General features: G+C 44.6%; 1 protein-coding gene across 2 annotated transcripts in view; it reads right to left on the reverse strand.

The window, feature by feature from the left end:
* The window catches only part of rbpms2a (RNA binding protein, mRNA processing factor 2a), a 108042-nt gene that overhangs the window by 61270 nt on the left and 28720 nt on the right, over positions 1–18052 (reverse strand). Inside the window, exon 1 of one of the 2 annotated variants that reach the window (XM_069902718.1) lies at positions 11841–12409. The exons of the other annotated variant lie outside the window; for it this stretch is intronic. Coding sequence (XP_069758819.1) covers positions 11841–11921 — 81 coding nt within the window. The 5' untranslated portion in view covers positions 11922–12409. Of the gene's footprint in view, positions 1–11840; positions 12410–18052 lie in introns of those variants that run through there. 2 annotated transcript variants of the gene reach the window in all.

An 18052-nucleotide genomic window follows, 5' to 3' on the forward strand; every position in this document is an offset into this window, starting at 1 on the left:
ATCCTTCCCAAGATACAATTTAAAATGTATACAAACATTTTGGGATGATTCACTCATTTGCCAAAATAAAACCCAGCACTCAGAAGGGTAACCTATAAAAAGCAAGATGTGCGTAGCAAGTTCTTCTGATTAGTCTGGACTTGGGCCCCCACCTCTGCCAGAAATGTCATTAGGAAAATTCCCCCAAACCCAAGTGACTTGTCATTTAGGAATGATATTAGCATTGGATCGCAAGATATAGAAGTCGGCCCATTGAGTCTACTTTTGCCATTCCATTGTGAGCTGATCCATCAGCCCCTTCTCTCAATGTCCCGAGTAATCAAATACCTGTCGATCTCTGCCTTAAATATAGTATGCCCTCGTCAAAAATGAGAATTTATTGTCATTAACATGTCACGAAATTCATTGTTTTGAGCATAGTTCAAACACTTATACAAACCATCTTAAAATTGTGCAAGTAAAAACCCAAAGCTGACAGCACAATACAGACCCTTCGGCCCACAGAGTTGTGACGAACATGTCCCTCGCTTACAAATTACTAGGCTTTCCCATACCCTTCTTTTTCTTAGATCCATGTACCCGCCCAAAAGTCTCTGAAAGGGCCCTGTCATATCTGCCTCCACAATGTTGCCGGCAGCCCAATCCACGCACCCACTGCATTAAAAACAACTTGCGCCCGACATCACCTCTGCATCTACTCCCCAGCACCTCAAACCCATGTCTTCTTGTGGCAACCACTTCAGTCTGGAAAAAAAAGCCTCTATCGACCTGATCAATCTTAGGACATCCTCCGCTACTCCAAGGAGAAAAGGCCTGCTCCCTCAAGCAGACAACATCCTTGTAAATCTCCTCTGTACCCCTTTCGGTGGCTTCCATAATCCTTCTGGTAGTGAGGCGAGCAGAACTGCATACAGCACTCCAAGTGGGGTCTGACCAAGGTCCTCCCATTACCTCCCAGCCCCTAAATTCAATCCCACGCTTAATGAAGGCCTTATACCTTCTTAACCACAGAGTCAACCTGCTTCAAGGTGTCCTGTGGACTCGCTTTCCATTAAGACTATATTCTGCCATCATATTTGACCTACCAAAATGAACCACGGTCAAGGGTTAATTGCTCATTTTGGAATCTGATGGAAGAGGGGGGAAGCAGCTGGTCCTTGTGCATCCTACCGCAGGGGAACAACCTTGCCGGGTTTAAAAACCAGCCTTTAGATTTAAGTGCACAACACCAGAAGTTAGGGATTGGGAAATATTTTTAAAACCAGATTAGCGTTCGCTTACAGTTATGTGAGAGATGGGAAAATTGACCTAAAATTATGAACATGGAAGAAACTAAAGTTCATCAGTAAAATGGCTGAAACCAGTTCAAACAGGATAAGTTTGGGGCTTAGGATGCAGGAAAGCAGAGTCAGCACGATTAACATAAGAATCTTCTATCCTTTGTGACAAGACCATAGGACTAAGATAAGGAATGGTAAGGTACAATAGAATGTAGGAAGTTGAGGTAGTCTGGATCAGATAAGGGTCTCCTAGCCCTGGACAGAAGTACCAAGTCATACATTTCTAATTAGCTAACCATACACAGATTTATACATATGAAATTAGCCAACCCTAGATAGAATGAGTCAACTCTGCATATTAAGAGACTGTAGCCCAGAGAATCAGGAAGGTGTGAATAAGGACAATGACATGATGGGGCACCCACAGGATACCCCCTGGTCCTCCAAGTGTACTGAAACTGCACGTAGGCAGGAAGAATTACCTATGCCAAACCCATCCAGGGGGCAGAAGAATGTAAGGGGGAGGGCATTCTGATACTGAAATTGACTGTATAAAAGTTGGGTGAGCCCCAGTATGTGTGTGTATTCCCAGGGTAAGGGGAAGCACCCAACTTTGCATTGTTGTAGTAATAAATGTTCTTTGTTCTCAATTTTTGCTTCGAGCAATTTCTTTAAAGGTACTTTAATTCCTAACAAATGGGGGCTCGTCCGGGATCACACTCCCTCCACTGACAGAGTACCCCGACGACGAGAGTAGGTGCACCCCGGCTGATTCAGCTGGACTCACGGGCGACGGGTGGCTGGTCAGTGGAAGAAGCGAGTGATATCCGAGAAGAGGCATTGAGAACAAACGGCGGAAGGACGCGCGCTAGAGCAGTACTGCCAGAACTCGGTAAGAGTATTTTACTTGTTCCTAAGTATGGGAATAGCGGGCAGTAGAGATGAGAGTCCTGACACAGGACGTGACCACCAGATAGCTACGTACAGCCCGCTTGGGATGATGTTATCTGAGTGGGGCACAGGAAAGACCCGCGGTAAAGACAAACTGACGACGGTCAGGTATTGTTGTAATGAATGGGTGGGATACCCGGTTAAAGGGAGCTCCGTGTACTGGCCAAAATTCGGATCCGAGGATGAATGGATGTGTGAAGCTTTGAACTTATGGCTCTATCAAAACCAGCCAGACAATGTTGAGAGCAGGGAATATGCAGCCTGCTGGCTCAAGGGATCCATTGAACAGCTGGTTTTGAATGAGAAAGAATCCAGGGATAAGAGAGAGGAGGAACCTCTTGTCCCTGAATCACAGGGTTGGGATGTGTTACATTCCCTCCCTGCACCCTATGTTCCTCCTATGCCGGCTCCCATCTTTCCTTCCCCTCCTATGACCTACCCTTCTGCACCTTCCCCACCTCCCCCACCACTAGAGAAGAGAGAAGAGAGCAGGAGTGGTATGATAACTTGCTCACAAAGCACTCGATTACCACCTCTGTTGGCAGGAGAGAGAGGTAACTTTAATTCAGAACAGCGTGAGACTCTTCAGGAAGAAAGGGCAGAACCCTTTGATTCATTTCCCAGGGAGCAGGAACCCAGACCTAATAAGCTAGAAACCAATTGGATGAGACCACTGTGGGAAGTTCCCATGGGAGAGGGTCTCGGTTTTGTAAATGTGCCCCTGACCAGTACTGAAGTGTGTAACTTTAAGAAAGAACTGACCTCCCTGATAGAAGATCCCCAGGGATGTGCTGAACAGTTAGACCAATTTTTGGGACCAAATATATATACAATATGGGGGTCTCGACATAGAATCCCCAGCAGGGGAACAATTGGTACTAACAGGTTTTGTTACCAACTCAGCCCCAGACATTAAGAGAAAATTACAAAAGACAGAAAATTGGCATGAGCAGGGAATAACCCAGCTTCTACAGATCACACAAAAAGCATTTGTCCAGACACCTGAGGATAAGCAGAAAGCAAAGGCTAACATTTTGATGCAAGCAGTTAAAGTAATAGTAGATGAGTAACATGGAAAAGGCAGGGACTGTGTGCCAGCTCCTGAATGTTGGGAGAAGTGCAGGGAGTGGGAGAGTAGAGACCAGAGATAATTTCATAAATCACGACTTCCCACTTCAGTCACTGACCAATATTGATTAAAATTCATGCTAAAATTTAAATGTCATAAAGGATCATTTTTCAATACTGAAGAATTAGCGAATTTAACTACCAGTTAATTCCAATTTATGAAATAAATTGTATTCAAATGTGATTTTGCACAGGGACTACCTGAGAATAGTGATGTTATAACATTTGCAGGGAGAAATGTTTGCGCAAATAGGGTGAGTTCTATACATCTTAACTTTAAGTGTATGTGAGATAAAGAAAGGATCTGATGTGTAAAGTGGCTGGATCAGCCAGTTGAAGGGGGAGTGTGCATGTCCCTTTAAGTGCACTGTGGCACTTGAAATTGAGGCTTCAGGCTCTTGTCTTGCAGTTAGAGGTATGGAGCCCTATCAACACATTTAATACATTTCTTCTACACATTCAGCAGTCAAGGTCCGTGAGTTTAAAGATCACCCACCTCTGGAGAATAAAGATACCTCTGGGGATTCCTATGGGGATTCCTATAAGTTTAATCATTCATTTCTCTGGTGCATTTTCCTCCGGAGTGAAATTAATGCCTCAGCACAATTTCTCTGTATTGCCGCTGTTATTTAATTCATGATAACTTTCCCCCATTCATCAGGTTTATATTTAAATCCGGTAGTGCGGAAGTTACATTGTAAATAATCACGGAGGTAAATCCTGCGCAACTGGATTCAGCTTAATGGAGAAATAAACCTGCGAACTGGTCTATGGTGGTGTGTGAGTACTGCAATAGGTGGAATATGATTTAAATTGGTGGCATAGTTCAGAACAATTGGGTGCATAAGAATAATAATATCATTAAGAACTCACAGATCTTGTACCAGATGCTATTCAGTACATCTTGACTTAAGGACTGGAGAAATTGGCATGTTAGAATGAGATTGGCATGGTACCAATATTTCTTGATTCAATAATGACTCCACAAGCTCCAGGATTCATGCAGCAGAACTTTTAAGTGGAATATAATAGAAACTAGCCTGTACTTAAATTATTGTGTGTGCAATCTTCATAAGAACATCTTTTAACTTTTTTTTGGTGCCTGTTTTACAGACTGTTTTAAATAAGGCCAGCTCCTGTGAGCTGTGGCACAAGGCATTTTACTTAAGGCAGAACTAAAGGTTGAATATGTTTCAAGTTCTCTTGCAGGGGCTCTTGTGCTGCAATGTCTGTTATGTACTCACTCTAACAAATTGGAGGGTTGTGCCCCATACAGACAAGCAGCTCCAACTGCATTTTAATAAGGTCTAACATATTCAAAACCCATGCAAATATGGTTTGTGTTTCATTTTACAATTTTTACACTAACACAAGGGAAAGTCAGATTGTTACAAAGTGCCGTAATTTAACATTTTTTTTCGTTTCTTTAATGGTTTATTCAGTTATTGTTGTATTTTACTTGTCTTTTGATTATTCAGTTATTGTTGTATTTTATTGCAGTTTTCAATGAGCTTTACATTTATTGTGTTTTATTCAGTTTTTATTGTATTTTATTGCAGTTTTCAATGAGCTTTACATTTATTGTGTTTTATTCAGTTCTTATTGTATTTTATTGCAGTTTTCAATGAGCTTTACATTTATTGTGCTTTATTCAGTTCTTATTGTATTTTAATGCTGTTTTTAATGAGCTTTACATGTATTGTTCATTGTTGTTTACTAATTTCTTTGGAATATTGTTCGTTAATGTTTTAAGCCCCCCTGGAATAGGGGCAGCAGAGGTTACAATTCAGCTCCTTTAGAATGTAGACAGGGCATAGATTTAATGTATAATCATAATGGGATATAAGGGATCCCAATACGGACCAGGGGAATTAAACAGCTTTAGTGGAGTACATCTAATTTGTATCATAGCCTACACAGGTATTAAAGACAGGAGTTTTGAAGCGATAGCACAAAGGACATGGTGGGACAAAGACAGACAGAATGGTAGTCAGCATTGTACATGTAACAGAGAGAGAGAGAGTTAATACATATGCTAATGTACACAGACAGGCTGCAACTCACAAGTTCAATGATATATATGCTAATGTTAGCAGACAAGCTGCAACACACAGTTAAATCACAAGAAACAATCCCCCCCCTGCTTGGTCACTTTTCATCACCCCATGAAAGGGAGCACCAGTTTCCAACAACGTGAGCTGCTTGACACTTTAATATCAGGCTCCAAACAGCCTTCGGAGATCGTTGGCCCTAGGGTTCGGGGCTGAAGAGGACATCAGATACGAGCCACAATCAAACGGAACCGACTCGTTCGCTGCTGAAGGCAGCGCTTCTCATAGACTGCTACTCGTTCGCTGCTGAAGGCAGCGCCTCTCACAGACTTCGTCGGGACAACACTTACAAAGGTCGTGTGCTTCAAAGACACTGCTTCAATATTTCAACGTATGGGATGGACTAGACTCTTTACTGAGAACTGGAGCCTGATACTCCAAACCCTAATAAGCAGCTGGACTCACTCCCCTGACCTTCATGGTGCTCCCCTACCTAAAGACTTTACACAGACATTACAATTCGGTTATTGACCAGCTGGGTAAAACTACACCTTACACTTGAAAGATCAGTGTTACTGATCTAAAAGAAAAGTGAGGAGAGGGGGGGGGGGATCAGTCACACTGACACTAGTAACCAAAGATCAGTAACACTGATCATGGTGAAAGATCAGTATTACTGATCTAAAAGAAAAGTGAGGATTGTGAGAGATGGGAAAATTGACCTAAAATTATGAACATGGAAGAAACTAAAGTTCATCAGTAAAATGGCTGAAACCAGTTCAAACAGGATAAGTTTGGGGCTTAGGATGCAGGAAAGCAGAGTCAGCACGATTAACATAAGAATCTTCTATCCTTTGTGACAAGACCATAGGACTAAGATAAGGAATGGTAAGGTACAATAGAATGTAGGAAGTTGAGGTAGTCTGGATCAGATAAGGGTCTCCTAGCCCTGGACAGAAGTACCAAGTCATACATTTCTAATTAGCTAACCATACACAGATTTATACATATGAAATTAGCCAACCCTAGATAGAATGAGTCAACTCTGCATATTAAGAGACTGTAGCCCAGAGAATCAGGAAGGTGTGAATAAGGACAATGACATGATGGGGCACCCACAGGATACCCCCTGGTCCTCCAAGTGTACTGAAACTGCACGTAGGCAGGAAGAATTACCTATGCCAAACCCATCCAGGGGGCAGAAGAATGTAAGGGGGAGGGCATTCTGATACTGAAATTGACTGTATAAAAGTTGGGTGAGCCCCAGTATGTGTGTGTATTCCCAGGGTAAGGGGAAGCACCCAACTTTGCATTGTTGTAGTAATAAATGTTCTTTGTTCTCAATTTTTGCTTCGAGCAATTTCTTTAAAGGTACTTTAATTCCTAACAGTTACGCAAGACAGGAAAACATCTCACTAAGGCATTCATATTACATGGGGTGGGGGGTGACCCTGTAATGCTGAGAGTTAAACAGATTCAACAAGAATCTTTAATGTTTGCCAGCCAGTCCATGAAAGCAAGTTTGTTTGTACAAATAATGCATTTCAAAGCCAGTCCTATCCTCACAGGCTGTTCAATGCACATCAGAATCTTGTTTCTCCCCCCCTCCGCCCCCCCTTCCCCCCAGATTGGAAAGGCATTCTAAATGGTTTGCCCATCTGCTCATTGGAGCGAATAAAAAAATCCAGAGGCACTAACTTGTTGTGACTGCTTTGACAATTCAGTCTTTGCCGAACAGGTCCAACTAAATTTGAAAACGAGCAAAGGAAGAATGCACAAGTAATCAAGGCTTCTGTGTCGCTAATGAAGCAGCCCAAGTCTGCCAACATCCATCAAAAGACAACCAAAACAGTTTGATGCACACATTTAAAAAGCGCCAAGCCTTTTATATTTTAAAAGCAATTGTTAAATTAATTACCCACTCGTTCAAACACAAAACTTGCATCACCCATAATTTGGATCCGGTCAGCACTTGGATGCTAGTTTAGATCAGCTATTCCAAAGCCTTTTTGTTGGCTCTTGGACTCTCCTCAAAGTTTATGGGACCCCCTTCCCTGTGAGGCAGTCAGATCCAGTTGGTTTCTTATGTTCTACCGACTACATTAAAAAAAAATTTCAGTATTGGCTCCAGTGCTGTGGCCCCCAAGGAGGATTGTGCAGGAACCATTGAGAATAGCTGCTTTCGATGACATTCAGATCATCCGGTTTTGTGACTGAACACTGCTAATGGACACTTGTATTGATGGTTAAAGGAAATCTTGATCTCTCCCCCACCCCCCCCAATAAACTTTACGTACAATAAAATCATGTACAAACTACGCTGTCTTCTCAAATCTTTAGTGTAACGTTAATACAGTACATGGTTACATTAATCCTTTAGTCTAGCACCACTGCGGCCCCTTCGATGTTACTCAAAGGACCCCAAGACCCAGCAGCAATAGATATTCACCAAGACAAATGCTTACTTCAACAGTTGCTTTTAATCATCTTTAAACATGAAAATGGAATCAAATTAACTCATCTCTATTGACTTACTTAACCCCGTTCTAATTCTAAGCGCATGTGTGTGTTAGTTCAGAAAAGTTCTTTGGTTCCACTTCTCATTCCTCCAAGTTCACTGGTTGCCGGCAATTCTTATACTGGGCAGAGAACTTAATTAACATTTATGACTCTTCACCAGGCTTTGGTGCTTGAATGGTTACCGCTCAGGAAGGTTCTTGGGCCTTCAGAGAGATTTGTTGTTCCAGAACATCCACAACTGATGTACATCCATCAGCCACTCCAGTGTCTTGTTGACGAAACTTGCCCCTTCAGGGTTCTCCAGATGATAATCTTTTTCTTTCAGGTCACCACAGAGTTCCTTTTTTTTGTACTTATTCCAAGTGAAACATTAGACAGCCAGTCCTCTCCTCTTGCATGAACTATAGGGGCTTTGACCAGGCCCTCTTCCAAATATGGGGCTCTCCACAAGCTTGCCATCTTACCCTGTTCCAGTCCCAGCTTCTGGCTGTAACACTGTATAAGTGGCTCTGTGTTTCTATCTGTGTGTGAGAGAAAGCCTGTTTGACTCTGCTTGCAAATCCACATGGCCCTCTTATAGCAGCAAGCCCTCTTCCAGATAGCAGCGGCTCCAACAAGCTCTTTCATCTGTTGCCTTTTGCAAACAACAATCCATTAGTGAGGACTCTGCAGCACTCTTCAAAACTCTTGCAAAAGGTCTGAGGCCCAAATATGTCTCACATGGGGCAGAGCTCTAGTATTTCAAAAGATCTGTTTTAAAGTGTTTGTATGTGACCTACTCTAACAAACTTTTCCCAATAACATCTATAGATGATACTCTGTCACACTCCCCTCTGGCATTTGAGGGACTCTTTTTCCGGCCTCAGCCCCTCAATGCCCAGTAATGGGAGGACTCAAGTCTTTGGTCCCTCCCCACCACGCCCTCGAGTTGGCTGCGCCGAACCTCAGGACGCACTCTTGCAGCCTGGAACACGCCAGTCGGCAGCAGCCCCCTCACTGGCATCTCCGTGCTGAAAGAGCAACAGGTTTCGGGCAGACCAAAGAGTGCTGGGCAAAGCTTATTTGGAATAAGCTCAAACAGTAATTGAATAGTAAGACAGCTATTAAGCCACTGGACAGGAAAAAACCTTCCAAATAATGAAAGACAAAAGGGATTTTCCAGGATTGCCAACTAGAATGAAAGTCAGTTCTGTGCTGCCCAACTCATCCATGCCAAAGTTGCCTGTGAGGTAATCCTGTGTTCTGCCTACAGTAAAGCCAGTTATCTGGCACCCATGGGGTTTGGTAGATGCCGGGTAAGTACATTTTATAGTTGCTTGAGACTTATTCTGATAATGCCCAACTAATACACCTGCATCAAGAATAAAAATTTAAGACAAAACTACTATTGTACTTGCACAGAATAAAATCAATTTACTTGAAAATATAAACCTTAAGGCATTTTATTTCAAGTCACATTCCTCCCCCTCCACAGAGCTGCACGAAAGACAAACATTATAGAAAATTAACTCCCCCCCTCCAAAGTTTACAGACAAAGCCTCTGACCGGGGCAACTTTTACCACAGGGATAAGGAGACACTAAGAGTCGTCCCAACGGTGAGCGGCATCAACTGGCTCTTCATCCCGGGCAACACCGTCGCTGTTTCACACAATTCAAACAGCTGCTTCAAGTAAAGCCCGACCAAGGTGCTCCACTGATTGAATATTTGCTCCCACCTTCACCAAAGGTTCGTACGTTACTTCAGAGGACATTTATGTTTCTAAACCTGCGTATTTTTTTTTCCACTTATTTTTATTTATTCAATCTTTTTGTCGGTTGCTTGAATTTCTGATACCAGGGGTTTTACTTCATGTCCCTCAACCTTCCTTATGTACAGTCAGAATGGCTTTGGAATACTTTAATAGTACATACCTCTAAAACTTCCTCTGGCAACTCGTTTTATACAGCCCCCCCCCCACCCTTCTGGAGGATCACTACTCAGGTCCTTTTTAAAATCTTTATCCTCTAAAAGGTGAGAAAAGAAAGATTTAAAAAAAAGACCCAAGGTGGAAGTTCCAATTTTAGACACCCACTACCCAGAGGAAAAGACCACGACCATTCACCTCATCTTGGTACACGGGCAGCAGAGTTAGCGCAATGCTGTTGCGGTGCCAGCAACCGGGGTTTGAATCCTGTGCTGTCTGTAAGGCGTTTGCACGTTCTCCCCGTGCCTGCGTGGACCTCCCCCTCCTTTCAAACATTCCGAAGGTGGAGGTCAATTGGACGGCATGGGCTCAAGGGCCAGAAGGGCCTAAAGCCCAAACTTGCCCAGCCTCTCCTTACAATTCAAGCCCTCTAATCCCAGTAATGTAGAACATAGCATAGTACAGTCCCTTCAGCCCTCGATATAGTGCCGGCCCACAAGGACCAATTTCTACTCAGGTCTTCATTAAACACTTTTTTTTTTGCATTTTTCCAGCTTAATCTCACAAAACCCAAGGCTACTTCAGTCAAATTGATCTCATTCTGCTAAATAAGCAGCTGGATACAAATTTTGAAATCCCCAGTTGCAACTGCACGTCACTAAACTTGTGACAGTTCCCATAGCAAAAGGAGAAAACAAACTTAGCTCAAAGACAAAAAATGTTTTACATCTGGACCGTGACAGGATTGAGCAAGGGGAAAAGGAACCACACACATTGGAAAGCCAAAATCCTGAGAATTTTAAGCATTGAGCTGGGATAAACAAACTTGCAGACACTGGAGGAAAGAGACATTTCAGCGGAAGTTGGTGCAAGTTTGGTGGGTCCCCAAACAGACGGGGCATCTTGAAGAGCCACACTTCAAAAAAAAAAACAGAATTACTCAAAACGAGGTCCCACGGATACTTAGCAACGAAGTTCTTGAACTGAGGAAGCATATATTGGCACGCATTAGAGTTCCACCCAAATTTCAGCTCTGCACGTCTAATCCAGTTATCAGCAATAGGCCAAGCGTCTCAATGGAGTAGGCTTCAAAATATCATCTCATTAATGTTTGCAGTTTATCCCACAAGTGTGCCATTGATTAACTATTAGAATATCACTGTACAGGCCCTTCAGCTTTCAATGTTGTGCCTACCTATATATTCTTACCAAAAAACCTTCCTACCTCATAACCCACTATTTTTCTTTCATCCATGTGCCTCTCTGAGAGTCTCTTGAATGCCCCTATTGTTCCAGCCTCCACCACCATCTCGGGAAAGGCATTTCAGGCACCCACAATTCTTTAAAAACTTAACCCTGATGTCTCCCCAAACTTCTTTCCCTTCATTTTGTACAGACGTCCTCTTGTGCTTGTAATTCCCATGCTGGGAAAAGGCACTGGCTTATCTATGCCTCGCCGAATGTTCCAGACTTCGATTAAGTCGCCTCTTATCCTTTTACACTCCAAAGAGAAAAGTCCCAGCCCTGCTAACCTTGCCTCACAAGACATAATTTCCAATCCAGGCAGCATCCTGGTAGATCTCCTCTGCTCCCCTCTCCACATCCTTCTGTTAATGAGGTGACCAGAACTGAACATAGAAGTGTGGTCTCAGATGTGTAGGGTTGTAACATGACCTCTTGACTATTGAGCTCAATCCCCCAACTAACAAAGTCCAGCATCCCATAGGGCTTCTTGACCATCCTATCAACCTGCACAGCAACCTTGAGACATGTATGTTTTAGGGCCCCAAGGTACTTCTGCTCCTCCATACTGTTAAGTATCTGACCATTAACCATGTACTTCACCTTCTGGTTTGACCCACCAAAATGCATCACCTGACACTTGCCTGGCTTGTCCTCCAACTGCCACATTTGCACCCAACTCCACATCCTGGTTATCCTTTTGTAACCTACGATAAACTTCAGCACCACCCACAACTTTTGTATCATCCGTGAACTTGCTTACCCATCCTTCCGCTTCTTCATCTAGAAGATTTACCAGAAAAATCAAAGAGCAGGGGTCCCAGAACAGATTCCAGCAGAACATTTTCCGTCCACTCCCAGCAGAATATTTTCCGTCCACTCCCAGCAGAATATTTTCCGTCCACTCCCAGCAGAATATTTTCCGTCCGTCCACTCCCAGCAGAATATTTTCCGTCCGTCCACTCCCAGCAGAATATTTTCTGTCCGTCCACTCCCAGCAGAATATTTTCCGTCTGTCCACTCCCAGCAGAATATTTTCCGTCCACTCCCAGCAGAATATTTTCCGTCCGTCCACTCCCAGCAGAATATTTTCCGTCCACTAGAATTGCAACTCTTCCTGATTCGTTTCCGGTAAGAACGGCAGTGGGGGGCAACTCGATTACAGTGCCAGTGACTTGTTAAGAACCCAGTACAATGTGGAAGGCGTTTGCATGAGCTCCCCATGCCCACTTGGGCTTCCTCCAGTTTCCTCCCACTCTCCAAAATATGAACGGGATTTGTGGATCAACTGATTCATTTGGACAGCAAGAGCTTGTGGGCCAGAAGAGCCCGTTACCGTGCGGTAGGTCTACATCCTGTCCTGCAGATGATCAAATCAGAAATTCAGCCATAGCTCAGGAATGCAAATTCAATTTCTTTGGGGCAAAGTGGTCACCCAAGCAAACACCGCAGCCGGCAACTCAAACTGATGGATAAAACCCAGGGGGCAGAGGCGAGATGGTCCTTTAGAGAAAAAATGGTGACCTTGAGCAGTCGCGGTTTCATGGTACTTTTGCCCCGTTAGTTTGGCTCTCTGAATGGCTCAGAAGTTTTCTCGCTGCGCCAGGTAGTATGAGACAATCTTGCACCCCCTCCCCAATCCCGAACTGAACACCTGGATATTCCAAATGGGAATAGTTCCCACTCCTGAAACTCGATCAGCCTTCAGATCAACAAACAGGCAATACACCAACACACCGGAGAAACTCAGCAGGTCATGTAGCATCCATAGGAAGCAAAAAAATGTTTCAAGCCTGAGCTCTTCGACAAGGTATGAGCTAAAAGCAGGGAGGCGCCTGGATTAAAAAGGTGGAGGGAGGAAAGGGGCAGGAACACTGGCAAGAGGTTACAAGTGGATAGGGGCAAGAGGGTAGAAGAAAAACCCTTAGGGTAGCACAATTGGGTGTAGCGGTTACTGCAACACCTTTACAGCGATCGGGACTGGGGTTTGAATCTGGCACTGTTTGTTCCATGCGTCTGGGTGGGCTTCCCCCCCCAGGGGCTCGTGTTTCCTCCCACCGTCAGAAATGTACCGCGGGTTGTAGGTCAATCGGATGGGCTTACGGGCCTGTTACTGTGCTGTACGTCGGAATTAAAATTTAAGTGATAGGGAGAGGGAAGGGGGTGGGGGGGGAGGAAAGAGATGGAGTAAAAGAGACGAGGAATAGGGAAAGACAGGCTCAGGGGGTAAACAGAAATGGGAGGTCGATGCAGATGCCATTCAGTTGGAGAGTGTCCAGATGGAATATTAGGTGTTGCCCTTCTCACCATAACGTGCTGTTCTACCATCTGTGCCTACGTACTTTTCAGCTCAACTCCAAAATTTAAATAGGGGAGATGAACCAGAGCTTTGATGAAAGCCATCTTTAACACTTTGGACTATTAAAGCTTTAAAGTGTTTCTGAAGGCCTACAAAACAGGCTGTAAATACAAAAGCTCTCAATTCTTGGACCTACAATTCCCACCTCCAGTGTGGATCCCAGATCAGGCCTAACCCTGCAAGTGTGCCCTTGATTGGAGAGCCATCACACTTGCAAGAGGAGAACCAAGTTTGGGCCAATTTGCCCAGACTGCTTGAGGGAGTGGAGGCTTTCTCTGAAGAGCATTTGAGGCAGCAGGAGGGTGACCAGATGAAAGAGGAGGTGTGCACAAGACCAGGTCAGCAAGGGAATGGGACGGGGAATTGAAGTGTGTGGCCACGCTAATGCGGCAGACAGAGCTGATCAACATAGCAATCTTCCAGTCTCTCTCGATGTAGAGACGACCACCACGGGATAGCATTAACATTGGCTTCCCTCAAAACATCTCCCCCCCCCCCCCCCTTTCCCCCCTCTCCTTTCAGAGAATTCTCACCTCTTGAATCCTATTAACCCCTTTTGTTGGTCTGGACTCCTCCCCCCCACCAGTCTTCATTCTACCACCTATCCATTCCTTGAAGGCCCAAAACACCTTTAGCTCCTTTTGACGCTCCAAGACCCAATGAATTCCTTGAGCATTCTTGGATCACAGGAGACTGCAGACTCTGGAATCTAGAGCCAAACACTACCTGCTGGAGGTACGCGAGCAAGTAATCAGGATAAATGAATCCGGCCCATTCTTCCCTTTCTCCTCTCTACACCCCCCCCCCCCTCCAGTGGGGGCTCCTCGGCCCTCCCGAGTTCCTCCAGTAGATTCAATCCTGGATCACATTGATATTTACACTGTACTATGATGGCTTAGAACCAGATCAACCACCAATCCCCATGCCTCGTGGAAGTCGCATTCATCATAAAATGGACAAAACAAGAGCAGCTACTGGTGTTCAGCTTTGCTTTCATCTGGAACTGCCCCCAAGGCAGGTTCAGGGAAGCACGGTTGGAGCCAAACAGCCCAGGTTCCAATCTGTCACTGCCCGTAAGGAGTTTGCACGTTCTCCCAGGGACCTGCGTGGGGTGCTCTGGTTTCCTCCCACCCTCCAAACAAAAAAAACACCCTGGGTTTAAGTTAATTGTTGTACTTGGGTGGAATGGTTCATGGGCCGGAAGGTACCGCATGTCTAAATGTATACCTGATCTACGATCTTTAGAACAAAAAGCCAAGAACTGAGACTATCACAATAAATACATTATAAGGCAGACAAGTGTATCTGCTGTTGTACAGTTAGAGGCCAGGCAACATTTGGTTGGAGGTCAGAAAATCCCTACGCTACTTTTCAATATTTTTATTGGCTCCACATCAAAAAGTACATTAAGAGTCAAAAAAAAAATGCACTGTGGCTGCACAGTACGAAGGAAGACACACGGGTTTAGCTCTGTTTTTTTGGGATGAAGCTCGGCTTTTATACTGTTGGCATTCCCGCCGTTTGCCCCATCAACTAATGTCACCCCCCGCATAATAGCGCACAGGCCCTTCTTGCGTTGCAATGCTTTCTTCCCCGCGCGCCATCCCCCAAGCTGACTGATGGCTGTGCAGCAGGGGGCCAGCGCCACATTGGGGATTCTGGCCCTTCGGCTGCCTTAGCCGTAAGACCGCCGGTCTGCTTGCTGGGGCCGGTGCCGCCGTGCAGTCTGCTGGCTCCCGGTTGCGCTCACCGCCCCCGATTGCCGTGGTGGCATACAGCTACAACATTACACTTAGATCATACCATTCCATCCAAGGTACCCCGCATTCTCAATCAAATAATATTAGAGTATTTTATTATAAAAAATCTAAACCCACTTCCAAAAACAAGAATTGTGTACCAAATCAAAGATTTTGTAAGTAATTCAAAGGATCCCTAGGGTTTGAAAATTTAAAATCGAATCTAATCTTCTCAATTGAGTAGCCATTGAGCACGAGTCGGTGGGGCAACATCCTTCCGTCTTACCAACACTGCCCGCCAACCCACAAGAGAAAGAAGGGCTAATACATGCAAATCAGATGCCATTAAAGTTATGCCACTCTCTCCAAGCAAGGTAGAGAAAGGATTAGGTTTAAAGGGTACAGTAAAAGTTTGAAATACTTCCTTCCAGCATTTCCCAAGAGTCTGGAACATCCAAAACATGAATTAGTGAAGCATCTCCATTATCACATCTATCACAACCATCCTGCATAGAAGCGGGATGGTTTGGACGCAAGCCCGATGGACTAGTTTTAACCCAAGAGCTACTGGGCATTCCCCCCCCCCCCCCCCAGAGTAACCCAATGTGATACAGGAGCATTTTGATTAAATTTAGTGAAGACTGCACTTGTACATCAAGGGTGGTCCCTTGACGAGGCATTGCCCTTCATGAACCCCCTTCAGCAGAGCCAAGAGTCTCCTCCGTATGAAAAGCCTCTGCTCAGGTAGGGCCCAGGATCTGTGATCAACCTTCACCTGTTCAGATGCAATGTGCTGAGGTGACATTTCCCACACAAAAAAATGTAAGCATGTAGCACAGTAACAGGCCCATTCCCCTCCCTCCCCGGTAAAAGTTTGGAATAGTTGGAGGAAACCCGAGCCCCCGGAGGAAAGCCACACATACACGGGGAGAACGTACCAAGCTCTGAGAGAGAACGCGGGATTCAAACCCCATTCCCGACCACTGACGCCGTAAGTGTTGCGCTAACCGCTATCCATGCTGACGACGTAGGAGCTCCGAAGTCAATGTCATCAAGTTACATAGCAGGGCCAATCAATGGATACATCAACCACTGACCCATTAGCAGGGATGGGTCAAGATACAAGGCTGCAGTGAAGAAAACATTGCCACTTGTTCTACCAGCTTGGCTGACATCATCCTGCAACCTTGCGCTCCTCTGATGTACTATTCCCCTGTGGGTCTTTGCTTCAAGTTTTGCATTTTGTCCTCATTGCCAAACCAAAACATCTGTTAAGACTATATTGTTGAAAGAACATTAAATGAACTTTAGTCATCTGACTTTACATTTAAGCCTAGTGCTGTTTTGCAGTGAGGAGTTCATGGTAGAGAGATAACATTTTCTCCAGCACACCTCGTATTCCTGTCGTAGAACATCACAGGCCCTTCGGCCCATGATGCTGTGCTGACCTTTGTAAACCCACTCAATGATCTAATCCTACTCTATCTCACTCCCATAACCCTCATCTTCTTTGTATCCATGTCATACAACATCATAGCTCGTCACCAGCAAAGAAGCAAATCTCAGCATTCAAGCCTGCCACTTTCAACCAGTCTGTTGCAGGGCACACTGGTAGAACTCCTCCATCACTGGTAGAACTCCTCCATCACTGGTAGAACTCCTCCATCACTGGTAGAACTCCTCCATCACTGGTAGAACTCCTCCATCACTGGTAGAACTCCTCCATCACTGGTAGAACTCCTCCATCACTGGTAGAACTCCTCCATCACTGGTAGAACTCCTCCATCACTGGTAGAACTCCTCCATCACTGGTAGAACTCCTCCATCACTGGTAGAACTCCTCCATCACTGAATGTACAATTGCAAGCAATGAAGTACAAAATTCAACCCACTGGTTGGCAGTTAATGTGGCAAGGGCAGCGTGGTTGGCATAGCGCAAAGCTGTTACAGTGCCAGTAATTGGGACAGGGGTTTGAATCCACCGCTGTCTAAGGTCTTTGTAAGTTCTCCCTGCATCTGGGTTGGCTTTCTCTGGGTGGTCAGATTTCCTCCCACCCTTTAAAACAGTGGTTGTAATTCAATTGGGGTATTCAGGGAGCACAAGCTTGAAATTTAATTTAAAATGTACTTGGAATATTGTGACAAGTACTGGTCGCCTCATTACAGGATCTCGAAGCTATGGAGAAGGTGCAGATTTACCAGGATTGGAGTGAAGTTGATGTTCAGTATTAATTTTAGAACATTACAGCACGGATTGGAGAAGCAAGGTCATCAGAGCTTGGGAGAGGCAATTTGGAGGTTTACAAGATCATGAGGTTATCCACCACCCCCCCCCCCCCAACTCCAGGTTGAGTAGCAGCAACATTGCTTGAGAGTAGGAAAGTTTCAGGGAAATGTCAGGGGCATTTATTTAAAACCTAGTGTGTTCCTGGAATGTGTTGCCAGGGATGGTGGCAGAAGCTGATACAATAGGGACATTAAAAATCTCTTAGACAAGCACATAAATGCAAGAAATCGCGGGTTATGGTTGTGAGGTAGGCAAGGTTTTGTTTGTTAAGTAGGTTTATATTGGTTAGCACAACATAGTGGGCTAAAGGGCCTGTATTGTTCTAAATTTAATACTGAACATCACCAGCACTCAAAATCTAGGTTATAGATTTACAAGAGAAAGTATTCGTGATAAAATAAATATTTCACACTTGAAATCAACGAAGGTAGTGATTGACAACGGCCATGGAATTCTGGTCCAGTCCAATTAATGGCACTGATTTAACGCAGCGTATCCCTTGCAACCAACTTTGGCACGTGTAGCATGGAAGCCTTGCAACTCCCACTCTGCGTCAATTTCAGCCAAGGTTGAAATTCAAACAGGCGCCT

This window comes from Narcine bancroftii, chromosome 11 (genome assembly GCF_036971445.1).
Source record: "Narcine bancroftii isolate sNarBan1 chromosome 11, sNarBan1.hap1, whole genome shotgun sequence".
Taxonomy (NCBI): Eukaryota; Metazoa; Chordata; class Chondrichthyes; order Torpediniformes; family Narcinidae; genus Narcine; species Narcine bancroftii.